The sequence below is a fragment of the Chiloscyllium plagiosum genome, chromosome 10, assembly GCF_004010195.1.
Source record: "Chiloscyllium plagiosum isolate BGI_BamShark_2017 chromosome 10, ASM401019v2, whole genome shotgun sequence".
Classification (NCBI taxonomy): Eukaryota; Metazoa; Chordata; class Chondrichthyes; order Orectolobiformes; family Hemiscylliidae; genus Chiloscyllium; species Chiloscyllium plagiosum.
Genome location: NC_057719.1, coordinates 87,902,663 through 87,930,106, shown reverse-complemented (window position 1 = coordinate 87,930,106; position 27,444 = coordinate 87,902,663). Strand labels below are relative to the sequence as shown.

Sequence of the window (27,444 nt, the reverse complement as noted above, 5' to 3'; positions counted from 1 at the left end):
TTACAAGGGGATATAAATTTAAGGTGAAGGGTGGAAGGTATAGGGGAGATGTCAGGGGTGGGTTCTTTACCCAGAGAGTGGTGGGGGCATGGAATGCGCTGCCTGTGGGTGTGGTAGAGTCGGAATCATTGGCGACCTTTAAGCGGCATTTGGATAGGTACATGGATGGGTACTTAATCTAGGTTAGAAGTTCGGCACAACATCGTGGGCCGAAGGGCCTGTTCTGTGCTGTATTGTTCTATGTTCTATGTAATGAAACATCAAGACACTTCACAGAGGCATTATGAAACAAAGTATGAGCTATACAAAGGAACGTTGGGTCAGGTGACTAAAACTTACCTCCTTGACCAAGATTTTGAGTTTGGTCTTAGAAGGACTTTGTAAAAAAAAAAGGCAAATAAGTATAGGGGGAAATAGGTTCCAGAATTTAGGTCTCGAGCAATTGGAAGAGCAGCCACCAAAGAGAATAGTTAAAATTGTAGATGCACAAAAGACACGAATTTAAAAGATAGACCAATTAAAGAAATGACAGGGACAAGGTCATAATGAGATTTATAAATCAGGATGACAACTTTAGAATTGAGAGGTTGCTTGATCAGGAGCCAACATAGGTCAGCGAGTACAGGGGTGATGGGGGAAAACAGGACAAGACTTGGGCATCTTAGGCATGGGCAGCAGAATTTCACATGACCTCAAAAATTAAAACTTAAAAATTAGGCATGTCAGAGGCCAGGTCAGGAAAGTGTTGGAAGAATAAAGTCTAGAGATAACTAAACCATGCATGAAAGTTTTCTGCGTAGATTAGGTGAAACAGATGACATTACAGAGATGGATGTTGGTGGTCTAAACTGCATGAGCAAGGGGTCAGAAACTCATCCTAGGATCAAAAGGTAACACCAAGGTTGCAAAACAGACTGGTTTAAACTCAGACTGTTGTCTAGAAGAAGGATGGAGTCAGTAGCTTGGGAAGAAGTTTAGACAGAGTAGAAAACAAGGGTTTCAGTCCTTCCAATATTTAGAGGAAATTTCAGCTCATCCAGAACTATTAAGTTTGACAATTCTCAAAAGTTGGAGTCAAGAGATATCTAGTTGATAGAGAGGTAGAACTGGGTGCTTCTGAGTATGATAAAATTAGTACTTCGCATTCAGATGATGCCAGAGGAGAAACACGTGAATAGGAAATAAGAGGGGGCCATGGATTGAATCTTGTCATCACTGGATATAATAGCTAAAGAGGAGAGGCAGAACAATTGCAGGTGATTTGTCTACAATTAGGTGGACTGTCAAAAGGCAAAGAAAAAAGGATAAGTTGATTAACTATGTTTAAGAGCACAAACAGGTTGAAGATGTTAAGGGAATATTTATCTTCAATGTCATTTATGACATTGATAGTATTTACTCCAAGGTCCCTCATATTTCTTAGCTTTCTACCATTTATATTTGCGTAGCTTGTTACTAGCTTCCTAATTGAATTACCTCATTTCTGAAGATCAAATTCCATCTGACACATTTCCACCAATCTCACTGGTGGTATTGTTCTGAAAATCAACCATTACCCAAATTTCATATAATCTGCAAACATCTTAATTGTCTGTGCCTCACATGCAAGTCGAAAATTGTGGATGCGTATCATGAACAGCAACACTGAATTTGGTTCTTTGCTAAAACCTTGTCAAACATTGAATTTTAGATGAGATTTTCAACTTTAATAAAATGGCAATTAAGTCATGAAAAATAAGCTAATGTAAACTGAATTTAGGTTAAGGGATAGATAAATAGAGATAAAGTGCTGGACATTTAAGGGTATATCTCAGAATCCACAGAATGTGCCAATGAGAAAGAAAAATTCCAAGGAAAAATTGACTTAAAAACTCCCCACAAATGCCAAGAAAATGGATATAACTACACAAATAAGTGATATATTAAAAGAAACAAGTTCACAGATTCTAATGGACCTCACTTTAAAGTTGAGAGAGGTCGTTAATTTGATTCAGGAAAGATCTTATTAGATTGTAAAATAGCAAGTTTTATTGCTTTCCTGAAAAAAGGAAGACAGAATTCAGGAAATAATAGGCCAGTTAGCTTCACATTTGTCATTTAATAATAGCTTTTATCACTTTCCCTGTAAATTATAGCAGGACATACTATCCCATCCAATATTGTATACAATGCTTACTTTCACAAAGGAAGCATAAATACTCATCAAGAACTATGCTCACTGTTAATGTGTGGTTAATCACATCATGTTTGACATTAATGAAAGAAGGTGGCTCTTAATTCTGAGCACACACAACATGGGGAACATCTGTACCACTGGGGCATTGAGAGGGGTAAGACTGAGCATATCAATAAACTCTCCACAAGAGAGTGGCTGAGGGAGTGGTAGGTAGTATCACCATCTCTTAGCTAGAAAGTCCAGTTCCATGTTCAACTTCAGAATGTGACAGCCACAGAGGTATGTCATCATACATCTAAATAGGTTGATTAAAGAAAAACTTGCCATAAAAGAAATGTATCTTGATTTCAATTTCTTCAAATGGCTTGTAAATCACTAACCACGCAAGTTTTTTTTAAGATCTGTGATCAGCTTCACATGGGATCTGTGGATATGACCATCACCAATTCGTATTGGTCCATCCACGTTGACACATCAGTCAAGAAAGCATAACAACACCTGTACATTCTCAGAAGGCTAAGGAAATTTGGCATGTCCATAAAGAGTATTACAAATATTTATAGATGCTCTATAGAATGGATCCTTTCCAGATGCATCACAGCATGCTGTGCAACTGCTCTTCCCAAGACAAATAAACTACAGAGAGTTGTGAATAGAGCCCAGTCCAAATCACACAAATCAGCCTCTCATCCATTGACTCCATCTATACTTTCCACTGTCTCAGGGAAGCAACCAACATAATCACAAAGACCAATGTTTGTGTAAAGATTTGTAGCTCGGGTGCCAGTTGACATTGTTGTGGGTATGTTTGCTGAGCTGTGAATTTGCTTTCAAACATTTTGTCCATTTTCTAGGCGACATCCTCAGTGCTGTGAAGGGCTACTGTACTGTGTCAGTTGGAATTTTTGGTTTCTTTCCTGCTGCTTTCAGTTGCTGGCACAGATAATAATGACCACAAATTCGACAACAAATGGGACAACACAACAATAATAGGTCAAGCCAAACAGAGCACAGCCAGAGAATGCCTAGAAGCTTAGCACTCATCCACAGATTTCATCAATAAACACACTGACCGAGACCCAAAATACCAATCACTGCAATGAACAATTAGAACCGGCAACCAGATGCAGTCGGAATGAAAACAAATAAATTCCAAACAGCAGTGCTTTACAGGAAGCTCCACTGCACTAAGGACATCACCTAGAAAGGGGATGAAACTTCTGCAAACCATATTCACAGCTTGGCGAACATCGCCACTATTATAGTCCCCACAGTGGTTCAGTGGTTAGCACTGCTGCCTCACAGCACCAAGGACCTGGGTTCGATTCCAGGCTCGAGCTACTGTCTGTGTGGAGTTTGCACATTGTGTGTCTGCATGGGCTTCCTGCGGATGCTCCGGTTTCCTGCAACAGTCCAAAGATGTTCAGGTTAGGTGAATTGGTAGTACTAAATTGGCTATAGTGTACAGGGAAACCGGAGTACCCAGACACGGGGAAAATGTTTGTGTGGAGTTTGCACAGTCACCTGAAGTTGGAATTGAACCCGGATCCCTGATGGTATGCAACAGCAGTGCTAACCACTGAGCCACTCAAAGTACTAATCTTTAGTACTTTCCAGGATACCATTATTTATCATGTAATTCCTTCCCTCAATGGGGAAGCTAATGTGTATTACTACACATTTTTCCAAACAGAAGAACATTTGCCACTAATCTTCCCAACTGACCAGTCTATTGACATCCAACTAGAAGTTGAAGTTGGAGTTATCCTCATGAAGCTGCCACTCTTACCTCTCAAAGTCATGCTACAGTCGCAACTATGTCAAACTGTGAATTGTGTCCTCAGCTATTTTCCTCACCCACTAGACAGTGCATCAAAATACTTTACGAATCATTGAACATCTCTATCATTATCTAATTTTCCAGCTTTTGTTTACTATAGTCCATCCACATGCACAATATGGCTATCACCGAGGAAACAAGACAAACACTAATTCCACTTTAAACACACCAAACCGTTTCCTTTTCACTTTTTCCTGCAAAGTTATGCCTTTTATCTCTCCACTGTTAGGTACTCCATTCTTCACATTCCTTGACCCAGTTCTTCTGCTCTAAATTTATTAACAGGCTCTATATAAACAAAATCTGTGGTTTCCTCAACATTCCATACCACTGGCTAACTTTCTAGTAGAAAATAGACTCATGTTGACAGAATGCTGCATAGTCCATTATATAACCATTACTTATTGCCAAATGATTCAACACTCAACCTATAAGGGAAAGTCTACTAATGAATTACTAAAAACTAAAAAGATAGTTATGTTTAAGCATTGTGCTGATTTCATATTATAAAACCATACAAGACAAGGGCTGGGTTATTTACTCCAGGCTAAAACAATAAAGGATGGTAAGGACAAGCTAGGGAACTATAGACCAGTGAGCCTGACCTCGGTGGTGGGCAAGTTGTTGGAGGGAATCCTGAGGGACAGGATGTATTTGGAAAGGCAAGGACTAATTCGGGATAGTCAACATGGCTTTGTGCGTGGGAAATCATGTCTCACAAACTTGATTGAGTTTTTTGATGAAGTAACAAAGAAGATTGATGAGGGCAGAACAGTAGATGTGATCTATATGGACTTCAGTAAGGCGTTCGACAAGGTTCCCCATGGGAGACTGATTAGCAAGGTTAGATCTCATGGAATGCAGGGAGAACTAGCCATTTGGATACAGAACTGGGTCAAAAGTAGAAGACAGAGGGTCAGGACTTATACACTTAATGGTAAGGTCCTAGGGAGTGTTGCTGAACAAAGAGACCTTGGAGTGCAGGTTCATAGCTCCTTGAAAGTGGAGTCGCAGGTAGATAGGATAGTGAAGAAGGCGTTTGGTATGCTTTCCTTTATTGATCAGAGTATTGAGTACAGGAGTTGGGAGGTCATGTTACAGCTGTACAGGACATTGGTTAGGCCACTGTTGGAATATTGCGTGCAATTCTGGTCTCCTTCCTATCGGAAAGATGTTGTGAAACTTGTAAATCTTTTCTGAACCCTTTCAAGGATGTTGCCAGGGTTGGAGGATCTGAGCTATAGGGAGAGGCTGAACAGGATGGGGCTGTTTTCCCTGGAGTGTCGGAGGCTGAGGGGTGACCTGAGAGGTTTACAAAATTATGAGGCGCATGGATAGGATAAATAGGCAAAGTCTTTTCCCTGGGGTCAGGGAGTCCAGAACTAGAGGGCATAGGTTTAGGGTGAGAGGGGAAAGATATAAAAGAGACCTAAGGGGCAACTTTTCCACGCCGAGGGTGTGGTACATGTAAGGAATGAGCTGCCAGAGGATGTGGTGGAGGCTGGTACAATTGTAACATTTAAGAGGCATTTGGATGGGTAAATGAATAGGAAGGGTTTGGAGGGATATGGGCCGGGTGCTGGCAGGAGGGACTAGATTGGGTTGGCATAACTGGTCAGCATAGACGGGTTGGACCGAAGGGTCTGTTTCAATGCTGTACATCTCTAGGACTCTCTGACATTCAAAGTTCTCCAAACAAACACACTACTGCTATGGTTAACTTGGGCAAATAATTTCACCTTCAATTAGATTATAACATTTGCTCTTGGAAAGCAGTATATCATCTGACTTACCACAAGTAAAGTGACAATTATTTTCAGAATAAAAAGTCTGCCTATGCTGAACTACAATACAGAACTCCAATATCTCACTGAATAGTTAAGAATTTCTGCAGATTACTTGATTAAAAACTTAGGCATACCATCAACTTAAATAAATTAGACAGCTAAATAGTCAACTTAATTTGATCTGGTCTTTGCAGTATAATCATATCCATGGATTGGACTGACATCATGGATACAAACCCATGTTAAATTATCCTTCACGAATTCTTCTATTTAACCAGACGTAGTCTAGACATCTGGATTCTGTTCTGTATTGTAAAGGCTGCCCTCTTATACTGGATTGTTCCATTCCAATTCTGCTGCATCCCTCAATCAAGATTGACCACTGTAACTTCCAACAAAATCAAGTACACACTAAAGTATAGAGTACTCATTTTTGTATTACAACTTTCTATTAAGCAGATCTGTTTGTGTTTCAAATTCCATACTGCCATCTACCTCGATAACCTTTGATTCCCTTTTGCCTAGCAAGAAGTAACTCAGTCTCCACCATCTCGAGGTGGTTGTTCTATTTTGGAACCCCATCAGAAAGTGTTCCTCCTCATTGCTCTAAAAGACACTATTAATTTTGAAGCAGTGCCCACTAGTTAGAACCTGACCCTCAGGAGGAAACATCCTTTCCACATCCACCAATACAAGACCATTAAGCATCTTTATTGTATACTCAATTAAGCCACCCTTCACTCTATGCTCCAATGGAAACAAGCCAAGTCTGTTCAACCTTCCAACATAAGACAACCCATCCATCCCAGATATCAAAGCAAATAAACCCTCAGAAATACCTCCAACAAATTTACATTCTTAAATAAAGGAGACTGAAACTGCACACAAAATGAAATGCAGTCTTACCAAAGCCCACTATAATTACATAACCTCCCATTTTCCTACTTCGTATTCAATTTGGCAAGTTTTGTTTACTCACTTATCTATATAATTTCGTAGACTTGTCATCCTCAGTACTTGCATTGGAACATCTCCATTGCTCAGAACCTCAATTCTGTAGTTGTAATTCTGTGGTCTTAGTAGTCCGTTTTTTTTTAAAATCCTTTCCCACTAGAGCAAACTTGACATTTTCCCACATCATGCTCCTTTTCTAGAGTTTTTGCCTATTTGTTTGACCTATAGGATGTTGTGAAACTCAAAAGGGTTCAGAAAAGACTTACAAGGATATTGCCAAGGTTGAAGGATTTGAGCTATAGAGAGAAGTTGAGTACACTGGGGCTGTTTTCCCTGCAGCGTCAGAGGCTGAGGAGTGACCTTATAGAGGTTTATAAAATCACGAGGGGCATGGATAGGATAAATAGGCAAAAGTATCTTCCCTGGAGTGGGTGAGTCCAGAACTAGAGAGCATAGGTTTAAGGTGAGAGGGGAAAGATATAAGAGACCTAAGGGGCAACTTTTTCAGGCAGTGGATGTTACATGTATGGAATGTGCTGCTAGAGGAAGTGGTGGAGGCTAGTACAATTGCAACATTTAAAAGGCACCTGGGTGGGTATATGAATATGGGATACGGGCTTGGTGCTGGCAAGCAGGACCACATTAGGTTGTGATATCTGGTCAGCATGGATGGGTTGGACCGAAGGGTCCGTTTCAGTGCTGTACATCTATGACTCTATTACCTTGTTTAATTATTAACAAATGCATTCTCATTACACTACAGTTAGCTATTTACAGTTGTGATACATTTTCTTCAAGATGCTTTCTCAATTTCAGTCATGCTAACCTACACGAGCTACTGTGGACATTTAGAGTCATAGAGATGTACAGCATGGAAACAGACCCTTCGATCCAACCCGTCTATGCTGACCAGATATCCCAACCCAATCTAGTCCTATTCATATACCCATCCAAATATCTTTTAAATGTTGCAATTGTACCAGCCTCCACCACTTTCTCTGGTAGCTCATTCCATACACGTACCACCCTCTGCGTGGAAAAAGTTGCCCCATGGGTCTCTTTCAACTTTTTCAGGGATATTATTATTACACACCTTTATAGCAGGTGGTATTGAACTCAGACCTCCTGCCTCACTGTCTCTAGCAACCAGCTGGTGTGGCTCTTGTGAACTAAAATCGTCACCTCTAACACAACTAAAAATTGTATGTTTCGTTAAGTCTGCCAGGTACAGGAATATTAAGCTGGGCTACTTTAGATCTGACTGCAGGCGGGAATAAAAATGACAATTTTGACGATACTGAACTGCGTAAGAAATTGCTCATCATGGAGGTAGGCAATATTCTTGATTTAAAGGAATACAGAACTGAACACGTTTTAGCCATCGTTCATTCAGTTTCAGAGATTACTGACGTATTTATACCAGTAACTAGGCAAAAACAAATCGCGGATTTTATTTAGTTATAATACGGTACACAACGCTCCACAGCCATCAATCCTTGGGGTTTCCAAACCCAAAAGGGACAGGTGAACCCCGCCAGTGAGAGCACCTCTTCTTAAATAAAGGTGATCGATGCCTCACCGGTGAGGTGCCTGCCATCTGCGGGGAAATGGCGGGTGAACGGGCAGAGGGAGCTTGAGAACTGCTCTGCACCGAGTCCCGGTGCTGGCGGTCCGGACATGGCCACCGGAGTCAGATGGCGTGAGGACGGACACCACCATGTTGATGCCCCCGGAGCACACAGCACGTACACCGACCTTGAGATTGGCCCGGAGGCCGTGCTGCTTGGCCAGCCGCTGCAGCTCGCTGTACCGGAGTTCATGTAGTTCCATTGCCGGGGGCTGCGCCCGAGGTCTCTGCACTGGCACTAGTCCTGGAGCCGAGGTCTGAACGCTCGCTCTCTGCCTGGGTTCAGGGTCTTGCGGGGGGAGGAATAGAGATCTCAGGCCGTTCGCGCTTGAGACTAACCGCCAGCGCTCGGATTTGAATCTCCGCTCCCCGCCCGCCCATTGGCTGACCGGGGCGACAGCGACGCCGCTCTTACCCAATAGGACCGACCATGGCTACGGTGCCCCGCCTCTCCACACCACTCAATAGCAGCGCGAAGGGACCACGTGATACCATTGAGTGACAGCCACGGTATCCAACCGAATAAAAGCAAAACACGGTTGCGATCTGTAATGAAAACAGGATGTGCCGCAGAAACTCAGCAGCACTGCCACTATTTGTGGACAAATTTTTTTAAAAATCAAGTAACGTCAGATTATAGTGGAACAGGTTTATTTGAAAGTACGAGCTATCGGAGCGCTGCTCTTTTGTCATGTAACTAATATTCGTGGAGAGAGAGGAAATACGTTCTGACGTGTCTCCTCCATGCCAAACATTTTGAGTAGTTGCACCACTTTCTGCTTCTATTACTGTATCCAATTGCCACAGTTTTGAAGCATTGCCATCAGGTTGAAACCTCTCCGTCGTAATGAAAAGGTCCATTCTACTGCTAGATCCACTAGAACTAGAGAATTTAGCCTAAAAGCAATGCGTTAAAAAAATTACACAATACCAGGTCATAGTGCAACAGGTTTATTTGGAAGCACTAGCTTTCAGAGCTCTGCTCCTTCATAAGGTGATTGTGTAGAATAAGATTGTAAGACACAATTTATAGCAAAAGTTTACAGTGTGATGTAGATGAAATTATATATTGAAAAAGACCCGGATTGTTTGTTAAGTCTCTCATTTTTTTAGAATGACCATGTTGGTTTCTGTTCTTTCATAGGTAAATCACAAAACTTTTTTAAAAAGTTACATTCTCAAGTGAACTTTAACAATTGGTGTCATGTCGGCCCAGATAATGTATTGAAAGTGTTAGCTTCCCAGTGTGAGGTTGTCTGTGCCACAATGGTCAAACTGATTATAATCTAAAAAAACAGATTTACAGAATCTTACATGGATTTATAGAGTTTTTGAATGAAGTAAAATGTAATTCTGCAAGTACAAATTCATCCCACAAACGTATATGTATATGTGTGCATGTAGAGGGGGGGGGGGGGGGGTGTAGTTATGAGTGTTTGCAGCAGGCCCAGCAGCATCAGTTCAGAGAGCGAACATAAATAATGTTTCAAATTAATACTTCATCAGAACTGGAAAGAAGTAAACATGTAGAGACTTTGAGAAACAGGTAAGTTGCACAAGGACAAAAAAAAGTGAGATAGGGTGGAAGACAGGAGAGATTGACTGACAGAAGAGTAAGTCCTCCAGAGCCAAAAAAAATGCTGCTACTAAGCATAAAAGAGAAAAAAATCAAAAATATGCAAAGGAAAAGAAACAAAATGGGTCAAAGGTATTCTGAGGGAAATTGGTGATCAAGACCTAGACTTCGGGCAGAAGCATATTTAGGTCAATGGGCATTTTACAACTTTTAAACTTGATGAGGGATTTGTCACTATATTATCAGATACTGTGCTTTAGTCCTTAGGACTAAAAGAATACAGCATGCAGCAATGGAACCAAGTTAATCCAGAAGTTAAAGCACTTAAGCTTAATGGTATGTTACAAGCAACTCTGCATCATTAAGCTGTTAGTAGAGAATGTATATGTACTTCATAATCAAGAATTCTCATTCGTGAGCATGACTATATCTATTGACCCAAATCCTCTTCAAATACTGAAGGAGCTACATCAGAACAAGCAGTAATGGAATAACATATCAAAGAACATTCCATTTCTGAACAGATGGTTGAAAGAAGAACCATTGGAAGTTTTCATAGGCCTCCCTACACATGAGGAGACCCAAACAGAAGACAAAATTCATCAGGATTAGTTATGTTGCCATAACAAATTTGTTTTGCACGATCAGTAAGATTATACTGCGATTAAACTGGATTGGCAGAAATGTTTTGTCGCTGCTTTCAAAAGTTTCAAAGAAAGTTCAAATTGCGAGAATCAGCAAGACTTGTGTGAGAAGACATAATGCAACCAGCTGTATACCCCACTGGAGTTCATTAGTGAATTGACAACTGAGTTAACCCAGAGTGCAACGCAGTTTTGTGAACAAATAGCAATATCAGATACAGCTTGTTATTATTCAGAAGGCACATGTTCAATCAACATTTCATTTCTTTATCTTCCCCAGAATAATCCTCAATACCAGTGACTAACAGAACAATAAGTAATTCTCAATCAGTACAATGGAGGTGAAAGGATGTTCGTTTTACCAATACTACAGTCACTGCAGGTGACTGAAAGCATCCAACCTCAGCAAAAAGTTGAAGAGTGTCCAAACTTCAACATATATTTGACAACAGACAGAGATTAAACATCTGCACACACAATTTAAGATACTGCGGTGAGTAACTCACCCCCAAAGCCTGACCACCATCTACAAAGCACAAGTCAAGAATGTAATGGAATGCTCCCCACTTGCCTGGATGGGTCTAGCTCCAACAACACTCAAGAAACTTGACACTGTCAAGCACAAAGCAGCCCACTTGATTGGCATCACATCCACAAACCTCCACTGTCACTGCCACCGATGCTCAGTGGCAACAGTGTGCACTCTCTACAAGATGCACTGCGGAAATTCATCAAAGATGCTCAGACAGCATCTTCCAAACCCATGACCACTTCCATCTTGGCAGCAGAAATATGACCTTGTACAGGACGACGCTGCATTTGGAGTACTAGCACAGATTTGGTCACCCTGTTCTAAGAAGGATATTATTAAATTGGAGAGTGTGGGAAAAATAGTGTTACTTCTGCAATTCCATTTACTTATACAAAGTAAATGAACTCACACCGGTGTGTAATTGTTTTAGCCAAGAGCTGAGTCAACAAGAATGGAAACTATGTGGAGGAAATACATAATTGTTTTTGTATTAGCTAAAATTGTATGCCAGAATGAAACGTGACTGCAAAACAATGGTAGATATTACAGGCGAATAGATAAGATGCTGTGAGGGGAGGAAGTTAAGCTAGATACGCCTGTGCAAACAGTAGGTATAAACATCTGTTTCCCCACTTTTACAGAGACACAGGAACAAACCCCAATTAAAAGGGTCATAAGGATCAGGGAAAGGTACAGATGGATGGGGTAGATAATGATGAAGAAAGAATATGCCTAACAATGACCTACAGCGGGATGAGGTCAAACGGCCTTGTGAGGCCAGAAATAAGCATTTTGTCACAGACAAGGCCGGATAAGGCAAGAGATAAACAGGAGTAATGGGTGCCGGTCTTAGGGAAGTGGAAGATGTAAACAGGGGAGGAGCAATGTAAAACAAAATAAACCAAATTATATAAATGTTGTGTATTAATTGAATTTGGGGTGTGTATGTCCCCTGCCTTATAGACACTGGACATCACACCCTCTTGCAAGTGTAAAATAAAGGACACTACTGATTCAGACTTTGTCTTGGACTGCAATTATTGAAGTGTGTGAACTTTGTTTCTCACAGAGAGGGTTCTGAAAAGATTTACAAGGATGTTGCCAGGATTGGAGAGTTTGAGATATACAAATAGGCTGGGACATTTTTTCACTGGAGTATAGAAGGCTGAGAAGTGACCTTATAGACCTTTATAAAATCATGAGGGGCATAGTTAATGTTAATAGCAAAGGCATCTTTTTCCCTCAGGTAGAAGGCATATTTTTAAGATAAGAGGAGAAAGATTTAAAAGGGACCTGCAGGACAACCTTTTCACTCTGAGGATGGTTCATATGTGGAATAAACTGCCAGAGGAAGTGGTAGATGCAGGTATAGTTACAAGATTTACAAGTAATTTAGACAGGTACAGTAATAGGATAGATTCAGAGGGATATGGGCCAAATGCAAGTTTAGTTTGGGAAACTGGGTTGCCATGGATGACAACTCAGAGTCTGTTTCCATGCTCTATGACTATGGAAACAGACCTGGGAACACCACCAACTGCAAGGATATTTCCAAGCCATTTAATGTCCTAACTTGGAAATATAGTGCCATTGCTTACAGTCACAGGGTTAAAATCTTAGAATTCCCTCCTTCAGGGCATTGTGGGTCAACCTACAGCATTTAGACTGCAGCAGTTCAAGAAGGCACCTTCTCAATGGCATCAAGGACATGCAATAAATGCTGGCCCAACCAGCAATACCCACATCCCATAAATGAATTTAAAAAAAAAGATGTGGTGCTTTAGTTGTATGGAAGCAATCACGAAATGGGACACAATGTCTGCAAATTCAGACATAATCAAGAAGAAATTATTTGGTTTGGAGATACTGTCAAAAAGAGAAAATTGCCTGGGCCAAAAATCCAGGATACTGTAAAAGAAAGACCTGCTTGTTTCAGCAAGGTAGCCATCCTCATCGAAGAAATTGATGAGGTGCAACAAAGAAATTGTCTGCAACATTCTCTGTGCAGGAAATCCAAGTAATTAAAACTCCTTTAACTTCAAGCAACCCACAAACCTCACATTGTCTGTAACAGAATCCATATCAACAGGTTTTGATCCAGACAACTACCAAACTTCCAAATCAGAAGGAAATGCATGCTCAGAGAATAGTGAATCTCAAGACCACCTGAATTTGAGAGGTCAAAAACTTACAGGAAGCTGGAGTAGTGGTAAAAATAATTGTATACGCAAATGTACAATTATTCATTATGGAATAAAGACTGGGGTGGGGAGATGATGACAGGAAAGGTCTGAAAATACAGATCTTAAGAGCAAATAAGCAGACAAGATTAGAGGTTACAAAAATAATAAAAGGACAAACATAAGGACACTATATTTGAACACACGCAGCATTCAAATTAAAAGAGATGTTCTGGTTGTATAATTTGAGATAAAAAAGTACAATCTAATGGCCACAATGGAAGTGGCTGCAAGATGACCTTGATTGGAGCCTGAATATTGAAGAGTATGTAACATTTAGGAAGGACAGGCAGTTAGGAAAGGGTGGAGGAATGGCCTTAACCCTTTAACCCCTTAATAATAAGATGATACCAGTACAATACAGGGGAATGATCTAAATTTAGGAAACCAGAATGCAGAAGCAGCTGTGTAGAGATAAATGATAAAGGTCCCTTAACAGTAACCATATGGTAGGACAGGGAATAAAGGAAGAAATGTTAGAGTCAGTTAGAAGGGTACAATGTCTATCATGAGTGATTTTAACCTACATATAAACTGAAAAAAATCAGATAGGAAAAAGTAATCTAAATGGGAAATTCTTTGAATGTTTTTGGGAAACATGTTGTGACTACCAGACATCAGGCAAGATCTGATTTTGACCAATGAGATAGCGTCACAGTGGCACAGTGGTTAGCACTGCTGCCTCACAGCGGCTGAGACCCGGGTTCAATTCCCGCCTCAGGCGACTGACTGTGTGGAGTTTGCACGTTCTCCCCGTGTCTGCGTGGGTTTCCTCCGGGTGCTCCGGTTTCCTCCCACAGTCCAAAGATGTGCAGGGTCAGGTGAATTGGCCATGCTAAATTGCCCGTAGTGTTAGGTAAGGGGTAAATGTAGGGGTATTGGGTGGGTTTCGCTTCGGCGGGTCGGTGTGGACTTGTTGGGCCGAAGGGCCTGTTTCCACACTGTAATGTAATGTAATGTAATCTAATCTAACTACTGAACTCATAGTGAAAGTAACCCTTGGTAGCAGTGACCAACAATTATTTTGAATTTAAACGAGGGTAATTATGAAGACATGAAAGCAGGGCTAGCAAAAGTGAACTGGACATTTATGTTAAAGGACAGGTCATTAGAGATGCAAACAATTAAGTGGATATTCCAGAAAGTGCAGAATAGATACATTCCTACAAATGAGAAAAATTCTAAGGGACATGTACTCGCCATCCGTGATTAACTAAAAACGATAAAGGCAGTATCAAACTGAAAGAAAAGATGTATAATTGTGCAAAAGTCAGAAGATTGGACCAAATATAAAAAACAAAATATTTATTAAAATTAAATTACCAAAAGATTAATAAGGAGGGTATGGGAGTATGGGAGAAAATTAGCCAAAGAAATAAAAACAGTTAGGAAACATTTCTTCAGATATTTAGAAAAGAAAAGAGTTAGCAAAATATGTGTTGATCAAATAGAAAATGAGCCTAGGATGTCAGTGGTGGGCAACTTGTTGGAGGGAATCCTGAGAGACAACATTTACATGTAGTTGGAAAGGCAAGGACTGATTAGGGATAGTCAGCATGGCTTTGTGCTTGGGAAATCATGTCTCACAAACTTGATTGAGTTTCTTGAAGAAGTAACAAAGAGGATTGATGAGAGCAGAGTGGTAGACATGATCTACATGGACTTCAGTAAGGCATTTGATAAGGTTGCCCATTGGAGACTGGATAGCAAGGTTAGATCTCATGGAATACGGGGAGAACTAGCCATTTGGATACAGAACTGACTCAAAGGTAGCAAACAGAGGATGGTGGTGGAGGGTTGTTTTTCACTGGAGGCCTGTAACCAGTGGAGTGCCACAAGGATCGGTGCTGGTCCTCTACGTTTTGTCATTTATATAAATGATTTGGGTGTGAGCATAAGAGTTATAGTTAGTAACTTTGCAGATGACACCAAAATTGGAAATGAACTAGACAGTGAAGAAGCTTATCTCAGATTACAATGGGATCTTGATCAGATGGGCCAATGGGCTAAGAAGTGGCAGATGGAGTTTAATTTAGATAAATGCGAGGTACTGCATTTTGGGAAAGCAAATCTTAGCAGGACTTCTACACTTAATGATAAGGTCCGAGGGAGTGTTGCTGAACAAAGAGACCTTGGAGTGCAGGTTCATAGCTCCTTAAAAGTGGAGTCGCAGGTAGATAGGATAGTGAAGGCGGCATTTGGTATGCTTTTCTTTATTGGTCAGAGTATTGAGTGTAGACATTGGGAGGTCATGTTGTGGCTGTACAGGACATTGGTTAGGCCACTTTTGGAATATTGCATGCAATTCTGGTCTCCTTCCTATCGGAAAGATGTTGTGAAACTTGAAAGTGTTCAGAAAAGATTTACAAGGATTGGAGGATTTCAGCTATAGGGAGAGGTTGAATAGGCTGGGGCTGTTTTCCCTGGAGCATTGGAGGCTGAGGGGTGACATTATAGAGGTTTATTAAGTCATGAGGGACATGGATAGGATAAATAGACAAAGTCTCTTCCCTGGGGTGGGTGAGTCCAGAACTAGAGGACATAGATTTAGGGTGAGGGGGAAAGATATAAAAGAGACCTAAGGGGCAACGTTTTCACACAGAGGATGGTATGTGTATGGAATGAGCTGCCAGAGGAAGTGGTGGAGGCTAGTATAATTGCAACATTTAAAGGCATCTGGATGGGTATATGAATAGGAGGGATATGGGCCAGGTGGGACTAGATTGGGTTGGGATATCTGGTCGCCATGGACGAGTTGGGCCAAAGGGTCTGTTTCCGTGCTGTACAATCTATGACTCTATGAATTAGTAATACAGGATAAAGAAACAGCAGACAAATTGAAAGATATTTTGGGTCAGCCTTCATTAGAGAGGATAAGAGTAACATCCTAGATATAGCTATAAATCAGGAATTGAAGGGGAGGAAGAACTCTAGAAAATTACAATTAGCAGGAAGTCATACTGAGTAAATTATTGGAACTGAGAGTTGACAGGTTCCCAAGCCCTGATGGATTTTATCCAAGGGTCTTAAAAGAAGTAAGTAGTGAGGTAGTTGACACGTGTTTTAATTTTCTAAAACTCATTAGATCAGAAATGTTCCTTTAGATTAGAAAATAGCAAATGTAACTCATTTATTCAAAAAGGAAAGGAGGCAGAAAGCAAGAAACTATAGGTCAGTTAAATTAAATCTGTCGCAGGAAAAATGTTAGAAGCTATTATTAAAAACATTTATAACAGGGCACTTGGATAAGTTCAAGATAATCAGGCTGATCCAACACAATTTTGTTAAAGGGTAGCCATATTTAATTAATTTATTGGGGTTCTTTGTAAAAATAGCTTGTGCTATAGGTAGAGAAACCAATAGATATACTGTAGAGTCATAGAGTTATACAGCACAAAACAGACCCTTTGGTCCAACTCGTTTGCACCGACCAGACATCCCAATCTGACTAATCCCATTTGCTAGCATTTGGCCCATATTTCTTGAAACTCTTCCCATTCATATACCCATCTAAATGCCTTTTAGTTGTACCTGCCTCCACCCCCTTCCCCTGGCAGTTCGTTCCATACACTACACCACCCTCTGCATGAATAAGTTACATCTCAGGTCCATTTTAAATCTTTCCTTCTCACTTTGGTCTCCCTGGTATCCCTCCTATAGGATGTTGTGAAACCTGAAAGGTTTCAGAAAAGATTTGCCAGGATGTTGCCAGGGTTGGAGGATTTGAACTGAATAGGGAGAGGCTGAATAAGCTGGGGTTGTTTTCCTTGGAGCTTCAAAGGCTGAGGGGTGACCTTATAGAGGTTTACAAAATCATGAGGGACATGGATAGGGTAAATAGACATGTCCCTGGTGTTGGGGGGTGGGTGGAGGAGTCCACAAGTAGAGGGCATAGGTTTAGGGTGAGAGTGCAAAGATATAAAAGGGACCAAAGGGGCAATAGTTTTATGTAAAGGGTGATGTATGTATGGGGAATGAGCGGCCAGAGGAAGTAGTGGAGGCTAGTACAATAGAATATTTAAAAGGCATCTTGATGGGTATATGAATAGGAAGGGTTTAGAGGGATATGGGTCAATGCTAATAAATGGGACTAGGTTAGGTTGGGATGTCTGGTTGGCAGGGATGAGTTGGACCAAAGGGTCTGTTTCTTTGCTGTACTTCTCTATGACTCTATCTCTTCTAGTTTTGGACTCCCTAGGAAAAAGACCTTGGCTATTCACCCTCATGATTTTATAAGCCTCTAATAAGGTCACCCTTACTTAGGTTTCCAGAAGGCATTTGATAAGTTGACACATTAAACGTTATTACAGAAAATAAAATACAATAACATACTGGCATGATAGAAGCAAAGAAATTGCTAACAAGAAGTAGAGGGTAGGAATGAATGGGTCTTTTCAGGCTAGCAGGATGTCACGTGGTGCGCCACAGGGCTCAGTGCTGGGGACTCAACTCCTTAAAAATTCTCAACATGAATTGGATAAAGGGACTAAAGTGATCAGGAAAGCTAATAAAATGCTATATTTAATGGAGATCGGCAAGAGAGAAAATCCAAGCATTGGGAGGTTTTACAGATCATTGGAGAGACTGAATCTAGAACTAAAGGATCATCATTTAAAATTGTCAGCCATATCAGACAGAAATGAGGAAATAAAATTCTTTCATAGGGTTAAGTGTTTTTGGAATTCCATTCCTTAAAAGGCAGTGGAACATTGCAGGAGGAACATTGCTCTCACTGCACTGCCATTCCTGCTAGTCCCCTAGTCAAAAAGTAAAAAAGTAAAAAAAGTAAAAAAGTAAAAAAAAGATATGTCCCTGGTCTTTAAGGTTAGAGGAGGTGGTTGGGTGGGAGGCCCTACAAAGGTAGGGTCTCGGGTTGAGAAGACACTGACTTATATAGCAGGACGGAAATAAAAATAAGAAGTTCCTCCTTTTCCAGAAACCTCTGCTCTGACTTCAAATTTAAAAGCACAAATCAGTGACTCACCGCTCCCGGCAGGCCCCTGATGCAAGCTCCCACCCTTTGAGTTGCTGCTGCCACTGAGAAACAGAAATGAACCCTTTTATAAGAGGTTGTGTAGGTTGGTCTTGTACTCGGGATTTAAAGGATAAGAGGCCTCCTTATTGAAGCATGCAAGATTCTTAGGGGGATTGACAGGGTAGATGTGGTGAGGTTGCTGCCCCTTGGAGGTATGTTTAGGAGCAGGGGGCAAAATCTTAGGATAAGGAGCTGCTTAATTAAGAGGGGTTGAAGATGAATTTCTTCTCACAGGATCATGAATCTGTGGAATTCTTTACTGCAAAGAGCCTTAAGGACTATGTAAAAATCTGTCCATCTCAGCCTTGAGTATTCTTATTCAAAAAGAGAATCCCTACAATGTAGAAACAGGCCCTACGACCCAACAAGTCCACACCGACCCTCTGGAGTAACCTACCCAGACCCATTCCCCTACATTAACCCCTTACCAATGCACCTAACCTAGACATCCCTGAACACTATGGGCAATTTAGCACGGCCAATTCACCTAACCTGAACATATTTGGATTGTGGGAGGAAACTGGAGCACCCGGAGGAAATCCACACAGACATGGGAGAATGTGCAAACTCTGAGGCTGGAATCGAACCTGGGTTGCTGGCGCTGTGAGGCAGCAGTGCTAACCACTGAGCTGCAGGAAATTGGAGATTGGCCATGATCCCATCGAATGGTAGAACAGACTCGATGGGCTGAATGGCCTCTTTCCGGGGCCATCTTATGTTTGGAAATGACCAATCAATGATCAGATAACTGATGACAGATAAAAGAATCTCCCAGAATAGCTTCACTCTTACGTTAGACCCTGAACTTATGGTCACCTACTATAGTGTTCTAATGTAGCTCAGCATAATCACCATATCTTTCAATTGTACAATTTACAACCTTCTGGAATCTGTTGTGTAACAGCGTTCAATAATTTCAATTCTTAGCATCTGGCCCAATTTTGTTTCCTTTTTCTTTGTTGGTTTTGTTTCTCCCTTTTTTGTGGTTTTACTTTCAGAGAACAGATATTTATCGTTTTGCCATTCACACCCACTCTAGACATAGTTTTTGTAACTTTACTTAGTCCCATTACAATTCCATTTGGTCTAAAACCATCAAATTTATTGCTTATTTGATAAACTCTTTCAACTTTACATTCTATCACAGGACATTTTGATTCCCCACTTCAGTTATTTAATACCTAGTACATCTTTAGCTTTTCCCAGTTCTGACGAAAAGTCAACCACTTGAAATGCTAACACTGTTCCCATTGCCACACATATTGCCAGACCTAGTGACCAATTCAAGCATTTTATGTTTCACATCAGATTTACAAAATCCACAGGAATAATTTGTGTTTGTATTAGTATTTGATTCGCTGCTACTTGTTTTGCAGAAATGCACACCTTTAAAAATTTCTGCTCAAATTTCTGACCAGATTTTCAAGTCTGACCGGATTTGTTCGTCGCTTTTACCTGAACTGCTCTTTATTTCCCGGTCTGTTAGCAAAACTCAAGTTCATAGTCACAGTTCCTTCGTCAGCAAGTGTCTCCCTCTGACTTATTCCAAGTGAATTACAACTGAAATTCCACCCTTCTCCTTTCAGATCCACCCATTCTTAGAGATAACTCCAAGATATTCAGCATTGGTTGGATGGGGACACAATAACAAGATCACTAGAGTGGTAATGCTTTGATGAGTGAATGGAATCCATAAAGATTCAAATCCCATAACATCATCTGTTGGAATTTAAGTTCAATTATATGAAAAGCCTGGAACTGAAAGCTACTATTTTCTCTGTTATTAACAATGCTTTTTGCAATGAGCTTCTACACCATTTGCCCCCTTGCTCTCCTCTGCCTTTGTCAAACGCATGAAAACAAAAACTATTTTCCAATACCTTTTAGTTAAGACAAACAGCTTTACCAGACTTGAAATGGTGTCTCTCTTCACAGATGTTACCAGACCGGCTGAATTTTTCTGGCGCTTTGTGTTTGTTGCAAAACGAAGGATTGAAAATCCACTGTTCAACCAGCAATATTAATACTGCCAGTGACCTCGAATGCAATACTCGTGATGTTAAACTACCCGTTCTTCAAAAACAATTCAGAGACTGATGCATTTGTCTATTTTACAAAGAGTTATCGTTTGGACTCGCCTCTTATTTTTAATGTGTTGCAGTGCTAATTCTTCTTGTGTTCGGTCATTAATTCTATATTAACTCAAGAAAGCCTGGTTAAATTCGATCCTTTTAAAACACTCATTTATTTGGGTCTGGGAGAAGGGTATCCATAAGGAGAGGGATCTGTTTTTAAATTAACTTTTTTGTAACCAACTTGAATAAATTATAGAGTCAGACAGATGTACATCACGGAAACAGACCTTTCAGTCCAACTCGTCCATGCTGACCAGATATCCCAACCCAATCTAGTCTTGCTTGCCAGCACCTGGCTCTATCCCTCAAACCTTTCCGATTCATATACCCATCCCAGATGCCTTTTAAGTGTTGCAATTGTACAAGCCTCCACCACTTACTCTGGCAGCTCGTTCCACACATGCACCACCCTCTGCGTGAAAACGTTGCCGCTTACGTCTCTTATATACTTTTCCCCTCTCACCCTAAACCTATGCTCTCTCATCCTGTACTCCCCCACCCTAGGTGAAAAATGTGTTGCTGGAAAAGCACAATAGGTCAAGCAGCATCCAAGGAGCAGGAGAATCGACATTTTGGGCATAAGCCCTTCTTCAGGGCTTTCCCCCAACCTAGGGAAAAGATTTTGTCTATTTATCCTATCCATCCCCTTCATGATTTTATAAGCCTCTAGAAGGTCACCCCTCAGCCTCTGACCCTCCAGGGAAAACAGCCCCAGCCTATTCAACCTCTCCGTATAGCTCAAATCCTCCAAGCCTGGCAACATCCTTGTAAATCTTTTCTGAACCCAATATTCTTCTGGTAGGAAGGAGACCAGAATTGCACACAATATTCCAAAAGTGTCCAAACCAACATCCTCTACAGCTGCAACATGACTTTCCAACTCCTATACTGAATGTTCTGATCAATAAAGGAAAGCATGCCAACGCCTTCTTCAATATCCTATCTACCTGCCACTCTACTTTCAACCTGCACTCCAAGGTCTCTTTGTTTAGCAAACTCCCTAGGACCTTACCATTAAGTGAATAAGTCCTACTAAGATTTGCTTTCCCAAAATGAACACCTCGCATTTATCTAAATTAAACTCCATCTGCTACTCCTCAGCCCACTGGCCCATCTGATCAAGATCCCGTTGTAATCTTCACTGTCCACTACACCTCCAATTTTAGTGCCATCTGCAAACTTACTAACTATACTTCCTGTATTCACATCCAAATCATTTTATATAAATGACAAAAAGCAGTGGACTCAGCACCGATCCTTGTGGCACTCCACTGGTCACAGGCCTCCAGTCTGAAGAACAACCCTCTACTACCACCACCGCCTTCTACCTTTGAGCCAGTTCTGTATCCAAATGGCTAGATCTCTCTGTATTTCATGAGATCTAACCAGTCTCCCATGCGAAACTTTGTCAAATGCCTTACTGAAGCCCAAATAGATCACGTCTACTGCTCTGCCCTCATCAATCCTCTTTGTTACTTCAAGAAACTCCATTAAGTATGTGAGACATGATTTCCCAAACACAAAGCCATGTTGCCTTTCCAAATACGTGTAAATCCTGTCCCTCAGGATTCCCTCCAACAACTAGCTCACCACCAATGTCAGGCTCACTAGTCTGTAGTTCCCTGGCTTGTCCTTACTACCTTTCTTAAATAGTGGTACCACTTTAGCCAACCACCAGTCTTCTGGCACCTTACTTGTGACTATCGATATAAATATCTCAGCAAGAGGCCCAGCAATCACTTCCCTAGCTTCCCACATAGGTCTAGGGTACACCTGATCACGTCCTGGGAATTTATTCATCTTTATGCGTTTCAAGACTTCCAGCAGTTCGGACATTTTTCAAGATGTCACCATCTATTTCCCCACATTCTATATCTTCCATGTCCTTCTCCACAGTAAACACTGATGCAAAATACCTGTCTCCTACGGCTCCACACAAAGGCTGCCTTGTTGATCTTTGAAGGGGAAACAGCGAGGTCTGCAGATGTTGGAGATCAGAGTTGAGATTGTGTTGCTGGAAACTCAACGTTTTGGTCTGGAGCCATTTCTCAGGAATGAAGGGCTTCCTGATGAAGGGCTCTGGCCCGAAACATCAATTTTCCTGCTCCTCAGATGCTGCCTGACCAGCTGTGCTTTTCCAGCAACACACTGTCAACTCTGATCTTTGAGGGGCCCTATTTTCTCCCTAGTTACCCTTTTGTCCTTAATGTATTTGTAAAAACTCTATGGATTTTTCTTAACCCTATTTGCTAAAGCTATCTCATGTCCCCTTTTTGACCTCCTGATTTCCCTCTTAAGTATACTCCTACTGCCTTTATACTCTAAGGATTCACTCAATCTATCCTGTCTATACCTGACCTATGTTTCCTTCTTTTTCTTAACCAAACCCTCAATTTCTTTAGTCATTCAGCATTCCCTACACCTACAAGCCTTTCCTTTTCACAAGAATATACTGTCTCTGGACTCTCGTTATCTCATTCCTGAAGGCTTCCCATTTTCCAGCTGTCCCTTTACCCACGAACATCTGTCCCCAGTCAGCTTTTTAAAGTTCTTGCCTCATATCGTCAAAGTTAGCCTTCTTCCAATTTAGAACTTCAACTTTAGGATCTGCTCTATCCTTTTCCATCACTATTTTAAAACTAATAGAATTATGGTGGCTGGCCCCAAAATGCTTCTCCACTGACACCTCAGTCACCTGACCTGCCTTATTTCCCAACAGTAGGTCAAGTTTTGCACCTTCTCTAGTAGGTGCATCCACATGCTGAATCAGAACATTTTCTTGTACACACTTAACAAGTTCCTCTCCATCTAAGCCCTTAACAGTATGGTAACCCCAGTCTATGTTTGGAAAGTAAAAATCCTCTACCATAACCACCCTATTATCCTTACACATAACTGAAATCTCATTATAAATTTGCTTCCCAATTTTCCGCTGACTATTAGGGGGTTTTTAATACAATCCCAATAAGGTGATCATCCCTTTCTCATTTCTCAGTTCCACTTAAATAAGTTCCTTCGATGTATTCCCAGGAATATCCTCCCTAAGTACAGCTGTAATGCTATCCCTTATCTAAAAGACCACTCCCCCTCCTCTTTTGCCTCCCTTTCTGTCCTTCCTGTAACATTTGTATCCCGGAACATTAAGCTGCCAGTCGTGTCCATCCCTGAGCCATGTTTCTGTAATTGCTATGATATCCCAGTCTCATGTTCCTAACCATGCCCTGAGTTCATCTGCCTTTCCTGTTAGGCCTCTTGCAGTGAATTAAATGCAGTTTAATTCATCAGTCCTACCTTGTTCCCTCTCTGTCCCTGCCTGTCCTGACTGTTTGACTTGCTTCTTTTCTCAACTGTCCACGTCTCAGATTGATCTCTTTCCTCACTATCTCCCTGGGTCCCACCCCCCCACCCCCACCTTACTAGTTTAAACCCTCCCAAGCAGCTCTAGCAAATCTCCCTGTGAATATATTAATCTCTTTCCAATTCAGGTGCAATCCATCCTTCTTGGACAGGTCACTTCTACCCCAGCAGACATTCCAGTGATCCAAAAATGTGAATCCTTCTCCCATACACCAGCTCCTCAGCCATGAATTCATCTGCTCTAACCTCCTATTCCTACCCTCACTATCTTGTAGCACCAGGTGTAATCCAGATATTACTACCCTCGAGGACCTCCTTTTTAAATTCATCCCTAATTTTTTATATTCTTCCTTCAGAATTTCATTCTTTTCCTTTCCTATGTCGTTGGTTCCAATGTGTACAATGACGTGCTGCTGGGCTCTCTCCCCTTTGAGAACATTCTGCACCCTCTCTGAGATATCCTTGATCCTGACGTCAGGGAGGTAGGATCGTCTGTCTGTGCCTCGGATTAGACAGTCCCTTAACACAATCGATCGCTTGGAACCTGACATACCCCTCATTACATTAGAACCTGTCTTGATACCAGAAACTTGGCTGTTCACGCTACCATTCACGAACCCATCACCCCCTACATTTTCCAAAACAAGCATACTTGTTTGAAATGGGGATAGCCACAGCAGACTCCTATACCACCTGCCTACTTGTTTTACCTTTCCTGGAGTTAACTCATCTATGTAACTGTATCTGCAGCTTTTCTCCCATCCTATAACTGCCATCCATCACACCCCCTTGCTCTTGTAAATTCCTCATTGCCTCTAGCTGTCACCCCAACCGATTCATTCAATCTGATAGGATTTGCAACCAACAGCATTTGTTGCAGATATAATCTTCAGTAACATGTAAACTCTCCCTAAACTCCCACATCCGACAAGAAGAGCATATCACTCTACTAAGGGCTATTTTGCTTCTTCCGATCTACAGGCCCAGAAAATAGCACCATCTTATTCCTGTATAAAACACTGATCCAGGCTAACTTAATACTTACGACTTAAGAGACGTATCTCAATAAAACATAATCAAGAAAGAACCCACTGTAGATTTACAGCAAGGCTATACTTAAAACTATTCACTTATCTGTTTCTGTGCTGTGACCTCTCCCAAATAGGTTCATCCAAGATCAGTTGTGAACTTTGCTGTTTGTTAAGTTTTCCTAGACACACTCTGATGTCCAACTATACATGAATTCAAACAGCAAAGGCAGTAACTGCACAGGTTCACTCCTGTGTTAAATGAAGATGTGGAGCCAATTCACCCCTGTTCACCTGACAATTTTATGATTTGGGGTATTCTGTCTGAAACAGTGCTAACAAACTTGGGAGCCTCACCAGGAGTCTGGGTGTAACAAATTGGAGAACTTAGTCAGGGTTTCAGGCATATCAATGTAACTCCAGATCCACAGCAATGTGCCTGACATTCTGACGTGGCCTGGCAAGCCACTTCAAGAGTAGTTATGGATGGGCAATTAATGAGTAGGTTTGGAAATCAAGTGAGAATAGTGGGAGAGAAGACAATACAAAAATATGACAATTACATTGCTAGGTGTAGTTTATGAGCCACTAGTAGAAGGATGTAGAGGAACAAATCTGCAAGAAAATTATAGAAAAATACTACCATTCTAGTTATAATGTCAACTTCACTTACCCAAACATAGACTGGGATACTGTAGTGTACCTGTATTGGGTTCAGGAGAACTTCGTACAGCAGTACATTTCCTGTTTGACAAGAAAGGAAGCACAGTTGGACCTGATTATTGGAAATGAGGTGAGTCAAGTGGAACAAGTATAAGTGAGGGAACATTTAGGAGACAGTGATCATTGCATTAAAGCTTCAGGATGATGGTGGAGAATGATATGCAACACTCTAGAGCAAGAACAATCAATTGGAGGAAAGGATGCCTCATTGGGACAAGAACAGAACAGAGCTGAGCAGGATTGAATGGAACAAGAGGTTGGTGGAAAAAAATTGTAACTGAACAATGGGATACACTCATAGAGGAGATGGTTCTGGTACAGTCAGTGTGTATCCTCTCAAACAGAAAAGGTGCAACAAACAAATCCAGAGCTCCCTGGATGACAAAGGAGGTAGGAATTAAGATAAAAAAGAAAAAGTGTGCTTATGACATGTCAGGTAAATTGAGAACCAAGTGGAATATTGAAGGTCCAGTGTGGAGGTCAAAAAGCAAATAAGAGCAGCAAAAAGGAATTATGAGAAAAGACTAGTAGCCGGTATAAAAGAAGTCACAAAGTCTTCTGTAGCCATATGCACAGTAAAAGATGGAGCAAAACCACTTATGTATCAAGAAAGGAATGCAACCTGGAGGAAGAGGGAATGGCCAATATATTAAATGAATACCATGCTCCTGTCTTTACCAATGATAGAACTGCTACCGAGACCATGGTGATAGTGCCTCCCACCCGCCCTCCTCCTCTAACCTAATAATAAGACCCGTTGTGATAAGTAGGTAAGTGCTGCATTTTGCTTGTTCTATTCTTTAGACCTAGTTTTTTTTAAAAGGTTACTTTTAGAGGGATGGCAGTGAAGGCAGTGCAATGTTCCTATTGCATCATGTTTGAGATGAGGGATGCCATGGTCATCCCTGCTGATTACACTTGCAGGAAGTACACCCATCTCCAGCTCCTCCAAGACCGTGTTAGGGAACTGGAGCTGGAGTTGGATGAACTTAGGATCATTCGGGAGGCAGAGGGGGTCATAGATCGGAGCTTTAGGGAAGTAGTAACTCCAAAGATGGCAGATAGATGGGTGACAGTGAGGGGGACTGGGAGGAAGCAGCCAGTGCAGGGACCCCCTGCGGCCGTCCCCCTCAAGAACAAGTATACCGTTTTGGATACTTGTGGGGGGGACGACTTACCAGAGGTAAGGCCTCTGGCACGGAGCCTGTCCCCGTTACTCAGAAGGGAAGGGTGAAGAAGAGCAAAGCAGTAGTAATTGGGGACTCGATAGTTCGCGGCACAGATAGGCGGTTTTGTGGGAACGAGAGAGACTCACGATTGGTATGTTGCCTCCCAGGTGCAAGGGTACGTGATGTCTCTGATCGTGTTTCCCGGGTCCTGGAGGGGGAGGGGGAGCAACCCGAAGTCGTGGTCCACATTGGCACCAACGACATAGGTAGGAGGAGTGCCGAGGATGTTAGACAGGCTTTCAGGGAGCTAGGTTGGAAGCTCAGAGTTAGAACGAACAGAGTTGTTGTCTCTGGTTTGTTACCCGTGCCACGTGATAGAGATTCGAGGAATAGGGAAAGAGAACACTTAAATGCGTGGCTACAGGGATGGTGCAGGAGGGAGGGATTCCGGTTTTTGGATAACTGGGGTTCTTTCTGGGGACGGTGGGACCTCTATAAACAGGATGGTCTACACCTGAAACTGAGGGGCACCAGTATCCTTGGGGGGAGGTTTGCTAGTGCTCTTGGGGGGAGTTTAAACTAACTCTGCAGGGGCATGGGAACCCAGATTGTAGCTACAGG

At 41.6% G+C, this 27,444-nt stretch overlaps 1 protein-coding gene across 1 annotated transcript in view; it reads right to left on the bottom strand.

Annotated features, from left to right (window-relative positions):
- nusap1 (nucleolar and spindle associated protein 1) overlaps positions 1 to 8,803 on the bottom strand; it is a 33,347-nt gene extending 24,544 nt beyond the window's left edge. The window contains exon 1 of the mRNA XM_043698330.1: positions 8,513 to 8,803. Coding sequence (XP_043554265.1) covers positions 8,513 to 8,587 — 75 coding nt within the window. The 5' untranslated portion in view covers positions 8,588 to 8,803. The remainder of the gene's footprint in view (positions 1 to 8,512) is intronic.
- Between the last annotated feature and the right edge of the window lie 18,641 nt (positions 8,804 to 27,444).